This window comes from Balearica regulorum, chromosome Z (assembly GCF_011004875.1).
Source record: "Balearica regulorum gibbericeps isolate bBalReg1 chromosome Z, bBalReg1.pri, whole genome shotgun sequence".
Taxonomy (NCBI): domain Eukaryota; kingdom Metazoa; phylum Chordata; class Aves; order Gruiformes; family Gruidae; genus Balearica; species Balearica regulorum.
In genome coordinates, this window is record NC_046220.1 from 65,242,288 (window position 1) to 65,258,901 (window position 16,614).

Genomic DNA, 16,614 nt, shown 5'->3' on the forward strand with positions numbered 1-16,614 from the left:
TTTTGAGAGGCCTGCCTAGACTCTTTCTCATACTTGAATTAAACTGGTACCTGGGTTCAGATGGGTAAAGAAACTTCCTTCCAGGCTGTGATTGCAGGGACTCTTGGGACTTGATGTGTCTTTCTATGTGACGTGGTACATTAGTCCCTAGGATCACTTTCACATGCATCGCTGCTACCCCAGGTGATGCATTTAAGATATTTAAGATATTGCCAATGCCAGATCTCTTCCTGCCTTACTGTAGCACAATGTAGTTTTTGTGGCTTTGGTTCTTGTGTTGTCATGTGTCCCTTGTGGCTTGTGAGAGAGAGTGATGACTTGCTGAGTCGCAGTGTGTGAACTTGACTGTGGCTCTAGTACATGATTGCCTAAGAGCGTGCAGGATGTGATGTGATAATCCTGTGTCCTCCCTACATGATTTCACTATCAGCTTCAAAAGATCTACGACAGAGCTGATATTCCCACCTTTCTCCCTGCCTGTGGCATCCCAGTTTGTGTGTCTCAATGTTTCCTTTGCACAAGCCTGTTCAGCCTTTCAGGTCTGAGTTGACTGAAAAATAACTTTTTTCTCAAAAGACTAAGCTTTCAGTTGGGTCAGTGAGCTGCTGTCCGCCAGCAGTGATGCTGTGAGACTGCACACTGGGGCCTCCCCATTCAGCTGTCGCTAGTGATTCGATCAGTGTATGTGGGCCGGGAGAATGCCCATATGTTTCAGGCTGGGAGCTGGGCACAAAATGGGGCTATGCCCCTGAAATAGTTCCCATAGGAAGGGGCTTTACTGTGCCAGTTGCCAGTGTTCAGCCTTGCTTGTTAAAGGTCTTTTAACAATTTATAGGCAGGTGTGGAAGGAAACATAAATTGGTCTTTATTTTACGCAGCATCAGAATGGAAAATCCATTAGTCTGGCAGAAAACCAGTCTGAAGTGTGATGGAACCAAAACATATTTTCACTAGTTCTGCTGCTTACAAACTACTTTATTCATGTAGGTGAACGACAGATTTGATGCTAGTTTAAAAAGCAGAGTGTTAAATAAAGAGGTACTGTGTAAATAATTCAGTAGGGGTGACTACACAGGGTAAGTATTAGATCTCTTATTGCATACTGCCAATGGGGAATTTTATAAGTAGGTGTTCTAATACAGTTTCTAAACCTCTTTCATCTGCTTTTAGCAAGTCCACTTTTTTTAAAAGGAATTTGTATTTATTTTGAAATTTGCTATTCTCTCCCCAATGTCTACTCTAAAATGTACGTGCAGAGATTGTTGATGCACCCTAAGGAGTTAGGATTTGTGTTTTAAAATGGGCTGGCTTCAAAGACAAAGTTGGAAATTTAATCAAGGTAACAACTAATGCATCTCTCAAAACCTGGAAATTTCTCGAAGTACCTCTGTTGCATAGAGTTGCCTTGCCTGCCTTCTGTCACTCGCTTGGGCAGAACTGTCATCCAACAGGAACAGTGTTTACAAGCAGTATTACCAAAAAAGAAAAGGCCACCTAATGCTAAGCAGGATGTAGCCAACCTGCCTGCGAGATGAATCTTCCCAAAAATGTGTTAGGTGGTTGAGAGAAGGCATAAAGGATGGGGAAGGTGATGGAAACTTCTCTCGGGGGAAATCCATAACAACAGGCGACACCTGGCTGAAGTTTAAAACTTTGTTGCAGAATATAGGTGAGTAATCTATCTAATGTAATAGGCAGTTTGTATTTGTTTGCCATGAGGCATAAGGGAGTAATGTAGTTAAAATAACTGCAATTATGTAAGCACACAGCCTTGGGAAATAGGAAGGGCAGAGCTGGTATTTCCCAGGTAAAGCTTAAGATAGCATCTGTGAAACATCTTGATTTAATTGCTTCTGAACTTCAAGAGCAACTTGACAACAGTATACCCAGTGATTCTGAAACATGAAAGTTTCATAATTGTGCCTGAATATATAAGCCAGTATTACTGTCACTTCTTAAGCTATCATTTTGAAATCAGACCTGCGTGGGTCAATGCTGTCTGCAGGATTTCCCCATCTTCCAGCGGGCTCTGCAGGGGTGCAGGGTCCTCCCTCATTACCTGCTTGCCAGGCCAGGGGATGATACTCCAGAACCTTTGCTTTTGGCTGGAAATTATCCCACTGAAGTTTGTACTGTATTGTCATATTTTTCCAGTCTTTGGCTGGAAGGTCCCTGTAAAAGTCACATGTCTGTCTTGCTAATAATTAGCTTTGTTCTCTAATGCAAATTCTTAACTTTAAGTGTTTTAAGCTCCCACTGAGTTTTAGAATTTGTTTTCTGGAGTGACAGCTTACATAAGATGTTTTATTTTGCTTTGTTTTCTGTCAAGTTCTTTTGTTTGCTTGTTTTGTTCAGTAGCCATCAACATAAAACACTTGTTGTAAAATTACTATTTAAAAGCAAATCTTGATATCTGTTTTAATATTTAAAAACTATGTAGGGGGGAATAAATGAGCATCAAGAATGGCAAATACCTTTCATGTGGGCTAAGCAAAGGAATGTGAGAAACTTCTTGTTCTTATTTAAAAATAAGGAATGTTTGAGGCATACCAGTAATTCCCATTATGAGAATCACCAATAGTTTTGTGTGCTAACCAAACTTGAGTACTTCCAACAACTTGTTACCTACTACTTGTCATTCTCATATGGCTTGCTGTGGTATTTGTGGCATTTTTGGCTGGTGTAAACGATCTTATCGTCTACCCTTTCTTCTCCAGTGAAGGTAATGGTCCAACTTGAAATTGGTTGTGCCAGCCTGCAGTTAGTGGGCTCTTTCAGCTGTCTGCTGAGCTGCCGGGGACCACAGGCCAGCAAATTACTTTGCTCTTTTAACACAGCCCTTTGCCTCCTTTGCTTCACCTACCCCCCCCCTATTTTTATAATGGTGAAGACACATTTGTTTAAAGATGTCTTCAGAAATTATATTATTATATATTAATTATTATATATATTATATATTATAAATTATATTAATTATAAATTATATATATTATATATTCAGAAACAATATTACTTCCACTGACATTTTTAAATAAAAAGAAAAAAAATAGAAAAATAGTGCTTATTTCTTTCTAAGAGCTGAGTACCTTGTGTATGTTTTTGAGATGATTTCAGTGCTTGTTCTCTGAATGTGTGTGCTTGAGTGGACTGCCTCTATAGTCTTTAGGACTTTTCAAGCTGGGTGAACTGAAGTTATATGACTGATGTTTTTGTTGTTGTTGTTGTTGTTGATGTAAATTGCTTCCAGTATGTCATGTAAAAAAACCTAATTTTGAAAATGAGTCTGCAAATGTGACTCCTCTTATTTTGACAGTTTACTACAATCTAGACACGAAAAAGAAAATTCCCTGCTGTTAGTGCATTTTAGTTGCATTTTTTAATTTTGCTACAAGCAGAAAGTGCAACATTAGAAATAAAAATGCTGATGTGCTGGTTCTGTAAGTACTGTATATTTTCCGCACTGAACTATGGCTATACAAATACTTAATGTGCAGATGAGTTTATAGCATGAAGAACTAAAGCTGTGTATTTAACAAATGGCCTTCTCTGCTCTCCAAGTCTGTCCCTTCAGGCCAAATATTTCCAGTCTCACAATTAGAGGATAAGTTCTATACATTTATGGAAGTTTGAAAGATTGTATTATGGTGAAAGCGTTATCAGGTTACTTCTTAACAACACGGTTGTACTGTACAAAAGCAGTCTTTCAAAAATGGTTTGGTTTTTTTTTCTGAAGCACAAGCTAGTTGTTTATCTTGTGTGAGGATATGTGAGGTTTTTTGCTCTTCTATTTTAAAATAAAAAAAAAGCAAGCCTTGATTATATTATTTTCCAGTATGTATGAATTTGTGTGTGAAATAAGTGTAACAGGATAAGACAAAATACATTTCATGCTAACATTGACCCTACTTGTAGGTCGTTAACAAACAAAAAATCCTGAAAATGTAATATTAATACAAAAAATCGTTTATAGAAATGGACTTACAAAGGAAAACTAGGTAGCTCCTTAAGTTAAGAAAATAAGTAGAATTGTAAAGCACATTGAGAGTAAAGTAGTAGTGTTATATATGAAAGTTGATTTTTTAAAAAATAAATCTTTTAGCTGTAGAAAAGTTCTGAACAGCATTATCTTTCTTGCAGACATTACTCCTAGTCATAAAATAATTAGTTTTAACTTACTGTACTTTGCTTACCTTCAGGTTCACAGTAATAGATCAGTCAGTATGTCTGTGTTGTGAGGCTGCAGCAGCTCTCTGGCTGGTACATCCTTCTATCAAGGATACTCACTAAATTGCAAAAATTTTCAGAATAAGTCTAGCAACTGCTATGGAGTTGTATCTTGCTTGTTTGGTTATTAGCAGAAAAAAACAATCTTGAAGGCAAAGACCCTCTGCTGTCTTAGCTCCTGTGAAATGTTTTAAAGGCAGAAGAGCTGCGAGTGCTGGGGTCAGGAGAGGTGGGACAAAATATGCCTCTGCGTCACTACGGCAGGGGCTGGGAAGTGTGAGGATTCATTATTTTCATCTGCTGCCTTTCTACTATGAGCAGAAATAATCTATTGGAAATAGTCTGGTTCCAGATAAAAAGCTTGCTTTTGGTCCCAATGCCTAGCAGGCATAAGGGTTGCCATGTAAACACTGACAGCATGTTTCTCTGACTCCGAATGCAAAATTAAAATTATGTTGACAAGTCAAGTGGATAAAAGTGAAGTATTGTCTATTTGTGAGCTTGCAGTTGTCAGGATAAGAGGTTTGCACTGTGAAAGGGAAGAAAAGTCAATCAACAGCCCCAAGGCCATAATAAGTGGCAATTCATTTTGAGCCAGCATCCACACAGAATTTTCTGGATTTTTGAGAGAGAGCATGTTTTGAAGCAGTAGGTTACTTGTTTAACTGAGGTTTTGGTCAGAATGTTGAGGTCACCAGTCTGAGTTCCAGCAACATCTTCATCAGGATGAGAGGAGGAAAACTGACGGGCAGTGAAATCGGTAAACTATTTTTCGTATTGAAGAACTGATTAAATATAATGTAATTATTTGTATTCAGGGAATACATTTATTCAGGTATTGAGCCACACGGTGCACAAGGTGTCTGTAGGCTTTGCTAGATTATTGTTATAATTGCTGAATGAGGTATGTTCTGTTTGCCATGCCTTGTCTCTTGACAGATTGTTCTTGTGAGATTGGAATGGGAAGATTACTGGATTTTAAGGAATACTTATTGTAATTAATCTAACTACTTTAATAAAATAATCTTTATAAAATACAAATTTTTAACACTTCCCTCCAGCACCAGTAACTTACAGCTGAATTGCTTGGCTGTCATAGGCAGTTTGAAATACCTGCTGTTCAAGACAGGGTTGGGTTTACGTATGTTTGATGTCATCCATAGTTTGGCTTATAAGGCAAGATGACAGGGATATTTATAATTTGTATCTAACCATAAAATCTTTTCTCTTGTGTGATTGCTAGTGCCAAAAGGAAGAAGGCCACTTAAGTTTCCATTAGAAAAGGAAGATAATGTTCCCAGCTGCTTCTGATTTTGCCAGCACCTTTATAAATATTGACCTTTGTAGCAAACATTGTAATATGAACATAGGGCCTGGGAAAATGGTCAGCATAAAGGAAGTGACATTTTATTGGGAAATGCTGATGGTATTTCTGGAAAATGTGAACTTTAAAAGAGACTTGCAGAAGGAATAATTTCTGAACATGAAATTGCCGGTTTCAAATGTTCAGACACACAGGACAGAAATGCAAGCAGGAAAACAAGTGGGTAGCAAAATGGGAATTGGGAAGAGGTAGGTCAGATGAACTCTAATGAAAGCAGGCTGGTCTGTGTTGCATCTTGTGATGAAGGGTGGGCGTCGTGTACTCTGAGGTGCCTAAAAACGCCTGTGAAATAGTAGTGAACAGGAGGTACTTCTAAAAGTGGAGATAAGGGTGAAATTATTTTTCAGGAGTGTTAAGGTGAGGACAAATGAGAAAGCAGATGCATTACCATCATGAGGGCAGAACTGTCTCTCCAAAGCTGCAGCTAGCTTAGCCTGGAGGAGATGCAGAAGGGCAGCCAGAGGAAGGGGGCTGGTTGTCAAGGTGTGCTGCAGCCTGGACTAACAAAGGTGAATGCGGTGTGAAGATTGCACAGGGGTATGGAGAGAAATCATATAGTGAAGTGAGACACTGAATGGGAATAGGAGAGATACCCTTCACACGTGTTGGGATTTAAAAAAACCTATTTTCTAGCAGGAATGAAGCAAGGAAAGGGCTGATGAGTACTTGATTTTGGAGCAAAAATCACTGTTCACGTAAGCATACTTTTTTGAAAAATCTTACATATGTAGGTGGTGCTGCATGCAAACTAGATGTGCTGGGTAATTTTTGTGAGTTAGTGGTATTACCAGTGGTACTATGACACTTCATGATCTTACTGGGGAAACAGTTGATTCATCAAAGTGTGATTTGCGTGCTAATTATAACATCGCTAATTATTGTATTTAAAAGAAGTACGCAGACATATTGGCACCTTTCCTCCTTGCCACCTACCTTAGAAATACTTCTTAGTTTTCAACAGTAAATGTTGCACAGCTGAACTTCTTCACATATCAGTGACTTAGACTTTAAGTAGAAATGGTAATAAAAATGGCTTTAAGCAGCTGCTCCTTATTTGTATTTTCCCCTTAACTGTAACGGTTAACGACAGCATGGTTTCTTGAGATAATGCTTTATGGCATGGAAGCACCTTGTTTGGTGTGTAGAGATTACAAAATCATATTGTTGTGCATAACAGCTCAGCTATAAATTAGCCCCAAGCATAATGTGATGTGGTCAGCTAACACTCTCTGATCTGTGTTTCACATGCGGTGCTCTGTTAGCCTGCTCTATATTTTTTCCATTCTGTTTCCTGAAAATCTTTTCCAAAACACTTTACTGACCTTTTTTTTATTAATTACAAATATCCATATTTCTGTTCTGGTTTGTTTTCCTGCAGGCAGCATCATAAAATCTTAATCAAGTGAAAATGGCCTTTAGCAATTTGACATCAAAGGCTGTACTACTGTATGATGAATGGATTAAAGATGCCGGTGAGTCATTTAAATCTAAAACTTACTAACTTTCAATAATTTTGAATAGCAATGTGTAGATATTCTAGGGGTGCTGTTTATCAATTTCAAGTAGCTTTGTCTTCCTGTAAATGTTTCTAAGACTTGCCAGGTTTCTTATTGACATTTTTAACTGTAATGAACAGGCTACTGTCTGCATTTTGAAAAAGGAAAAAAAAAAAAAAAAAAAGAAAATGCAGCTGGCTTATAACCTCAGACTAAATCAAGTGCAGGCAGTGATTCTTCTGTAAGAGTTTCTGGCTTGCCTGAATATATAGTTTACGTTTTTCCTGTGCTGCTGAATGTAAAGCTTTAACTCTTTTTCATTACCAAACAATGGTGTTTTATCAGTTAATTGAGCTAGATGCACGGTGTTACTGTATTTTGCTTTTGCAAAGTGAAAAGTTACAGTATCTTAAAATTAATCCTCAGAGTAATTAATTCTGTCACGGTTCTCTTTTGAAAAAGAATGTTAGTCTTTTGTTGCAGCTGGTATGAAGATATTAAACACACTTGGCTTTAATGTTGTTCTTCTCTAGTTCTGCATACTTATCAAAAAATAAGAAAGAAGATTTCAAGTTTGGGGTTAAGACCCATCTGTTGCAGTGGCACCCCTGAGTGTTCCTCACTGTGGTAGGCGCATAGTGACAGGGCTTAGCTGACTCCTGGGGAAAACTTGAGAAGCAGTTAAGGTTTGGTCAATAAAAATACTAATTTATCTTTTTCTAGTATAGCTGAGAACCATTTATCTTGTTCTGTAGAACCACAGCATTCAAGTGAGAAGGGATTTTTATCAGTATGACCTGTGGGGTGAAGTGGGTTGGGATAGAGCTGGATGGTGGAGTGTTTCTGCTGCAGTGTCCATGACTTCAGAATTAAGAGTTCCTCGTCTCCCTGCCTACCAGTCCTTGTATATGGCATTTCGTAGCATACTGTTAGTGATGGGACATGGTTTCCTCAGGAGCAAGCTGGGAAAGTTTTGGTAGTACCAGTGCTGGATGCAGAAAAAGCAGTCAGTTGTGAAGACCTGGTGATCCTCTTGCTGTGCAACACATCCAGGTGCCTAGTGCTCTGGTTCATAATCTCTGTTGGTCTGTGGGCAGCAGTACTGGGCACATTACAGGCTGTGAGCGGCATTATGATGCGCTTTCCTCCTCAATCTGTTCTAAAACTTCTAGTAACTGTAAATAATATCAGAGGGTCCCATGGGTGATAGGTTGCTTGAATGCTGTGGGTTGCAAATCGCTGACTTAAGACTTTTGGACATGAATTAAACACTTAACAAAAACTGAAGTGGTACAATTTCACCCCCAAAATATAGCAGCAAACCATGAAAGCAGCAGTTTTCTGAAACAATAGCTAAGTTTGGGGTCACTCAGGAACAAATCTTCCAAAAGTCAGATTATAAAAAGAATACTTAAAAAAGTAAATGAATTCATCTCAGTTCTCCTGCCTATGTAGAAATGTGGAAGTCTTTGGTGAGCTGGGACTCGGTGATGAACCACAGAAGGGTGAATCACGGTGAAGCTCAGAGGGAGCACCTGCCAGCCTCAGCTGCAGGGAGAGGGAGTGGGGCATGGGTAGGAGGAGGTCTCTGCAATCCTTCTGTCTGGGGTAACTGGAGAGGAGCTTGCAATGCTTTTGCTGTTTGGAGGCTTGTAATGTGAAAGTGTGTGTTTTATGGTGCTGTGAAAGTAGTGATGTGCCTGGGCTGAACAGGCACAAGCCTCAAGTGCTAAGCTATGAATACCAACTGATGGGACAGAAGGTCGTCTAACTTTAAAAATCCCTGTACTTACTATGTGTAACGTTGTACTGCTTATAAAGCTCAACGATCTTGAAAAGTGGGGTTGCTCCCTGGCTGTGACATGAACTGTGAAATAAGGTTCATGCTTTTCCAGAAGAATGAAGTCTCACAGGGAAATGCAGCCTCAGTGATCTCTGCTTGTGTGTTGCGTTCCTGCGCTGCCCTCTGAGCCCTGTTCATGTCTGAAAACACAGACTTTTCAGGAAGGAGAGCTCTAGACAGAAAAGCGCATCACTCATGGTTCTATGTCTCATATTCATTACATGTGAAGACTTGATGCAGAAAGAAGCAGGTGCTAAATCTTGTTATCCAGTCCGTATGGATTTGAGGCAAATGGACTCTGAAACATGATCAGTGACAGCAAAACTTAAACCATTAAGAATTAAGTACCTTTCTGCAGATGTTTTAGGATTTAGTAAACACTGGAAAGATCTGATTTCTTTTTTGGTTTTCTCCTTCCTTTCCCTCGTCTAGATCCAAGACTAGAAGGCTGGCCACTCATGTCTTCACCTTTTCCAACAACCTTTATCATTGGAACCTACATTTATTTTGTCACTTCCTTGGGACCCAAACTCATGGAAAATAAAAAACCTTTCGAACTAAGGCAGATAATGGCATTTTATAATTTTAGTGTGGTAGCCCTGTCTTTATATATGACTTACGAAGTAAGTACTACTTTTATTTCTAATGCATTTATATATTTTGTTTCTCTAACAACTAACTTTTAATAAATGTATTAATATAATTACCACTCTACAACAATCAGAATAATAGCTTTTTGAGAATTGCAATTATATGCCTCCAACCAGTATGCTAAACAAATTGAGCTGATATTTGAGAAAATGTAGTAAGTCATACCTAGAAAGAAAGATTGTGAAATATGTTATGTGTCATTATATATAATTTACAAAATAAAAAATTCTCATAACTTATTTCATTTCCCTGGGCTGTAGCAGGTAAAGCAGACTACATGTTTTTTGTAGTCTGTTGTAATATTTTCTGTCCTACTATGTGATAGTCAACACTGATGTTTCAAACACTGTATAGAATATGTTTACTATGGAATAATCTTCAGTTAGATCTGCCTTTTAAATGATAGAAGTTAATAAAATCTAATTTAAGGATCTTCATCCTTTAAAAAAGAACCAAAACCATCCAAAACCCAAACCACAGAAATCTTTAGCATTGATTTTCCCCCCTAATCTCAAAATAGCAAATGCTTTTTCTCTCAGAAGGTATGTTGGGATTCTGCTGTAGTTCATAGCTGAAGTAAACATTAGACTTTAAGACTGGAAAGCCTGATGAGTTGTATAGTGTTATGGGTTGAATGACCTAAAAATCCTTAACCATAAATGGTATAGACTATGTAGAAGCTTTAATTTAGAACCTTAAACCATAAGATAGCTAAAGTCTGTTGAGTTTCTTTTTTTGTTGTTGTTGTTGTCGTTGGTTGGGTGTTTTTGTTGTTAGTTTTTTGGTTTTGGGATTTTGGTTTGTTGTTTGGTGGTTGGTTTTTTCCCTTGGTTGTTTTTTAAATTGTAGCTACTTAACAATACTTTTGTATGAATGATAGCCTTATATGTGCTTGGTGAAGCATCGCTATGCTAGTACTGACCCTCTTTGTGTTAAATCTGACTATTTCAGGTTTGGCAAACTGGTAATGAAAAGTTGTCAGATTATTGTGCCGAATTGGCAGGATACCCTTCTGTTAGCCAATTTGCATAAATTTCATCATGAATTACAGTAAGCTGCTTGACTTTTCTTTTAATGGCACTGTAAAGGCAGTGCAGCAGCAGCTACTTTGTGTCATGACAGGTGTGTGGAAAGTGGTGGGCAAGATGCACACATTTGCTATTTAGACTTTGTTTTGAAAAATTGCCAAACTTCCTTTTGTGATTTGATGCCAAGTTTGATTTTTGGTTATAACAAAAAAAAAAAAAATTAAAATATTAAACTTCTATTAGTGTCTGGCACGGTATTTAATTAATCTGCTGTCAAGACTTCCATGTTACAATTCCATTAAAGAACATGTGGATAGAGTGTAACAGACTGAATTTCTGCTATTGTCTGGTGCTCAGCAAAAAGCTGATTCTTTCCCTCTTTGGAACTGAGCCATTTGGTGGGTGCTTTAGTATTGTGCTGTCTTGGTGGTATTTCAAATCTCGTTTTATTTAAGCAACTGATTCTTTTAGGAAGATAAACGGACTAAAACTCTCCATCTGTTAAAAGAGCTCAACCTTCTATCGTGCATGAGTGGATGATGATGATTGATGGATGAGAAGCACTCTTCAAACAGATGCAAGACACAGTAGTACTAGTGGCTGGCAGGGGAATGACCCAAGTGCTCTTGTCCGAGCCTTAATATATTCCAAGAGAAAAGATTAAATTACATTTGCTACACAGAGTCCTTTTGTCATTTGTGTGCTCTCAATTATAAAACTCTATCTTCTCATCACTCGTATCAGTGAAAGTCTAATTGAATCATGCAGTTTAAGCAAAATTTTAGAAACTAAGATACTAAAAATATAGTGCATATTGATTCCTTGTCTTTAATGCTATTAAGCCATATTTTTCTGTTGTGCTGGTTTTATTTTCAGTATTAAGATGGTTGGCAGTGATAGCAATTTTCAAAAAATTTCAAAATGTATTATTTGCTTTTGTGGTCTGGTTTACAGAGCAAGTTGCTTTTTTTAACATTGGTTTTGAGATGCACCTGTTTCTCCTTTTTGGCTACTAATGCTGAAATAATGGATGTAGGAAGAAAGTTCTTGTCTATAGGCATGGTCCTAGAATTAGAAATTCATTAATCTGCAACAACAAAGGATTTTATGGTAGCTAGCCTACACGGAGGTAGATGATTGACAAGACTGCTGATGCAACATGGTTTTAATATTGTTTTCCCCTCCTGATTGCAAAAGTAATCCAAAATTAATGAATTTTTCAAAAGACATAAAGTAAATCTTTGCCTTTTCCCTTTTCTTTGCTATAGTTTCTTATGTCAGGCTGGGCCACAGGGTACTCATTCCGGTGTGATATCGTTGACTACTCGAGGTCACCTACAGCTCTAAGAGTAAGTTTCCAAACACAAAGCCGAATTGTTATGCTACACTGACTTTATTTTTAGACATGCTTTTTGAACAACCAAATGAGCTGCTATAGAGTGGAATGCACTAAATGGGAATGCCCTCTTGTATAATGTAGAGCATGTGAGTTAACTGGAGGGGTTGATTGTTTGGGAGAAGGAAAGAGGCAACGTATGTGTTGGCATGTTCTTCTTAGTATTAAAATTCCTTCAGGATTAAAAAAATATTTTGTGTTTTTTAAAGAAAAACCAAACAAAGCATACATTTAAGTATGTCAACCTTATGACACCACTTACTCATCCCTATACTTTCCTCTTTACTTATTTTTTCCTGCAGCTGCTTAGTTTTATTTACAACTATTATGATTCTGGTTTTTACTCTTGCAGATGGTACGAACTTGTTGGCTTTACTACTTTTCCAAGTTCATTGAATTACTAGACACTGTAAGTATTTGTAGCCTAATAAAGGAAGTAGTGATGTTTCCCTTTTCACAGTAGATGAACTGGTGCTGTTGGGGGCTGGGGACATAAATTGTTTTTTATTTAACCCTCCAATCTTCAATCACTGGAATACCGTCAAGATGTTTACCCTTATTATCTCATCTTATTTTCCCATTACACTGTAATTCCTTGATTATTACGAAAAACGTTAATGAGGGAACACACCTTTAAAAATTTAGGAAGCCCTGATAACTTGTCTGTTTAACACTAACCTGTTGTGCTCTGGCAATGCTTGTCTCAACACTGCAGATAAAAAAACATTGTTGATCACGCTGAATTTTTTTTTTCCACGTCATTTTCAGAATTTATCTTCCACATTTGGAATATTTCCATCAGCAGCCCTGCATACAGCATACATTGCCATACCTTCCTGCTCTGCATTCCTGTGTATGCATTGGGGGTCAGGACAATAGATGTGTTTGATATCAGGCTGGCACTCCCAACATGTTTCAAAGAAAGTCCGAGCAGCAATGCATTGAAGCAGAGTGCAGACCTCACTCACCACCAGCAGCCATCTGCCTTCCTCTCTTTCCCAGACTGACACCTGGTAGGGTTGGTTTAGCTGTTTTCAAACCACCTTCGGAGTGTTGGAATCAGCTGCGATTTTCATTTGCCCTATTGTTTGGTGCACAACAGTGGTGATTCAGGAGCTGACTCAGGAGTTGTTAGGATGTTCTACACCCTGTGAGCAAAGTTAGCCATCTAACTTTCATCTGCAAACACTCATGATTCAGCACCGGAAGATCTTACTGACTGAGCCAAATGGAATGGTAATGGAAGGGCCAGGAATGCTAAAACAGGAACAGCCTGACAAGTTTAGCCCTCTATTTACCTTTACTACCCATTGGTTAGACTGCTCCTTTTTAATTAGACCTGGGTTTGAAAAAAAATTTTTTTTAAATTTGTTTTGTTTGAATCCACCTAATCAGGTACTTGTTTCTCAGCAGCTTTTTGGTTTTATTGCAAAAGTAATTTCTCAGCTGTATTAAAGTCAGCTGTTTCCAAATGTTTTCCCTGGCACACCAGGGTGTTCATTTGCTTGCTATTTGATACTACCCTTTGCATGACCTGACTTCTCCTTACACAGTTTTCTTGCTCTGTTTTCCCTTGACACTTCTCTCAATGTCTGTCCTTTAAAATGTGGCCCATTAATATTGACTAAGAATACCTACATACATTCTGTCCAATTTTGCCTTTTTCCAAGGGTATCTAAGTCAGTGCTCATACTAAAGTGCTATTTCTCCAACTTAATATTTTCTACTGTTTCTATGTGTTGCTAATCCTTTGGTTAATTTTCTCAAATGGCCTTGCATTAGTATTTCAGGGGACTTAAAATCTGATGCTTCTAGATACTTCTCAGTCCAAGCAAGTCCATCTTACACTGTCAGTTGCACACATAGATGATGTCTCAACCATGGACATTTGCTTTCAAAGCTTGCCCTGACTTTTAAGACTCCATAGGCGGATTTTACATACTAGTTTAATTTTTGTTTTTAAAAATATTCTGGATCTCCAGCGCCTCAGTTTCCCTTCTTCTCCCCAGACTGCAGCTGTGAATAATTCTTAAATGTATAGTAGTAAGCAACCAGCAGTGGTGCATACAGTTTTCTCTAAGTATGTTGCGCTTGATTATCTCCTGTAACATTCTGTTCATTAAAAATCTGTTTCAGATATTTTTTGTGCTGCGTAAGAAAAACAACCAAGTTACATTCCTGCATGTCTTTCATCATTCCATCATGCCATGGACCTGGTGGTTTGGAGTCAAATTTGCTGCAGGTAGTAGAGAGAGAGTTTAAGTTGTAAATATCTTCGGGTAGTAAAAGTTAACTACACTAGACAAAAATATTTAAAAACCAGAATTAAAAATCTTGCAAACATCAATGCTTTTAAATTTAGATGTCTGCAGTATTTCATGGAACAAGTGAGATCACCACAATTATTTATAATGGGTGGGGAGTACTCATTTTCCCTATTTGACAGCATTTTGTGCAGTGTTGGTTTCTCATGAGGGGGGGGAAGGTGCAGAGGAGAGAGCTGTATGTAAGCAAAGAGCATTATTATGTGAAAAGGAGATGTGACTGAAAAAATCAGAAGTGCTAGGGGAGATGTATGAGGCAGACAACTGTTGAAACTACTTCAAAGCCACTTGTCATCTTGAAATATAGGAAATGAGTTGGAGGCGAGGACTGTTCTCTTTTTTTTGCCTGTTTAAGAAATTACTCAGGCTTTGTTACAGTTATTTTTACTGGCTTTAGGTAGCATAACTGGGGTTTATTTACATCGAATACTTTGGCTTTCACAAAACTACAGACATATTTTCTGGACCTTAATTACTATAGAAACTGAATTGTACTAATTGAAAGTCTGTGTCCATTTCTAGCTTACCTTCACTTCTCATTTCCTGCTTTGTGTGTCTATGCATGCATCTTCCTATGCTATATTATTAGTGTGCACCACTAATAAATATAGCTTGCTGTGAGAATAGCCTGATAAGCACAGAGTGGAGAAATGCCCAGTCATTTAGTAGTCCATCTCTAGGAGGGTATGGGGTTTTTTTTCAGGAGTTTCTACTGACAAATAGGGATGTTTTGTATGTTTCTTCACTCACGTTCTCTAGTATGTTTTTTTTCTCCCAGAACATTGGTGACAAATTGATGAAGAGAACCATTGCTTATCAAATGAAATTTGTTAAATTTCAAAAATAAGACCTGGAAGCAGTCCAGAAAATTTGTAGATGGCATCTTTTGAACATGTCCAGTGTGCAGACTTTCCTAGTGTATAAAAGGATATACTTCTGCTGTTTTTGTTGAGTTTTTGTTATTAGGAAGCTGGTGTCTTGATCATGTCTTTCTCAAATGTTGCTGGTATTTTAAGTTAATGATGAAATGGTGAATAGTTTTCTCAGCATACAGTTTGGTGTGTTTATAGATTTGCAAAAACAAACCCCAGCAACTAACAGTCCCTCCTCTTCAACCTTGAAAAGTTTTTTCCATTTATAGATGATTAACTTTCTGCCTTTTATCTGGACATCGGATCGGTATACCAGCTACAGGCTTCTGAGTTTGCATCAGATTCAAATTTCCCATGTGATAATTTGACAAATACTTTCAGCAAAATGTGCAAGAACTGTTTTGTTCTCTGCTAATAATAGTCCCCCATATTCATGGAGAGCTGTGTTTATTCCAACTGTACTGCTTATCTTTATACTAATCTTTTCAAATATTGTTCTGTTTGATAACTTATTTTTTCCCAAGAATTTTAGTCCTGCTGCTGATTACCTTGTATTCAGTTTCAGCACTGTTTGTCCTTCTAAATAGTGGCATTGATCAAGTTTTCAACCTGTTTGAAAAAAAAAAAAAACAAACAAACCAAAACCCCAAACAACAACCAATGGCTTTGAATGGAGATGCTGATTATAAACAGGGAATTGTAAAATGGTGCTTATGTATGGTGTTGCTTTTCGGAGCATATTTTTGTGCTGCTGATTAGGTTGGGTTTTTTTTCTCTGCTTTAACTATTTATTTTTTCTTTTGAATAGTCACTGTGCAAGCCAAAAAAAGTATGTATGTTTGAACTGTAAGAACACTCAAATTATTTTTAAAAATACAAATAGCTAAGTTTCAAAGTAAGTTTGCAATTGCAGCTGAAGGACTTATGATCTATCAAGCTGGAAGATTAGTGTAAGCTACTAAACTCACAAAATAAGTTTTATTTTTAACTTGAATGATTCTTAATGGAAAATTTTTTTTCCCCCTCACTAAATGTCTGCTTTCATGTCATCTTGTTTTCTTCCCAATGCTCAGGTTTTTATGTTCATATTTCTTATAAAAATACTTTCTGTCTGCCACTTCTTGGATCATTTTTACCTATAATTTCTTCTGTTCATAAAAATGAAATTACTTTGAGCAGGAACATCTAACTACACAGTTGATCCAATGGAAAAGGAAGTATTTCCTTACTTGCTTTGTGAACTATTCGTATCTTACCGTTTCAGTCATGAGTTTGCGTTTTACTTGGCCTTAAATTTCCTTGTCACTGTAACCATGCTTTTGAGGTGGACTATGGATTTGTGAGACCCTCACTTAGGTCTTGATTCCAAAAACTTACTGTCTGAAACTGTGATTCT

General features: G+C 37.6%; 1 protein-coding gene across 4 annotated transcripts in view; it reads left to right on the forward strand.

The window, feature by feature from the left end:
• Positions 1 to 16,614, forward strand: part of ELOVL7 (ELOVL fatty acid elongase 7) — a 32,974-nt gene that overhangs the window by 14,149 nt on the left and 2,211 nt on the right. For all 4 annotated transcript variants that reach the window (XM_075740472.1, XM_075740474.1, XM_075740475.1 and 1 more), the window contains exons 2-6: positions 6,987 to 7,080; positions 9,380 to 9,570; positions 11,895 to 11,975; positions 12,375 to 12,431; positions 14,159 to 14,264. In XM_075740472.1, coding sequence (XP_075596587.1) covers positions 7,017 to 7,080; positions 9,380 to 9,570; positions 11,895 to 11,975; positions 12,375 to 12,431; positions 14,159 to 14,264 — 499 coding nt within the window. In that variant the 5' untranslated portion in view covers positions 6,987 to 7,016. The remainder of the gene's footprint in view (positions 1 to 6,986; positions 7,081 to 9,379; positions 9,571 to 11,894; positions 11,976 to 12,374; positions 12,432 to 14,158; positions 14,265 to 16,614) is intronic.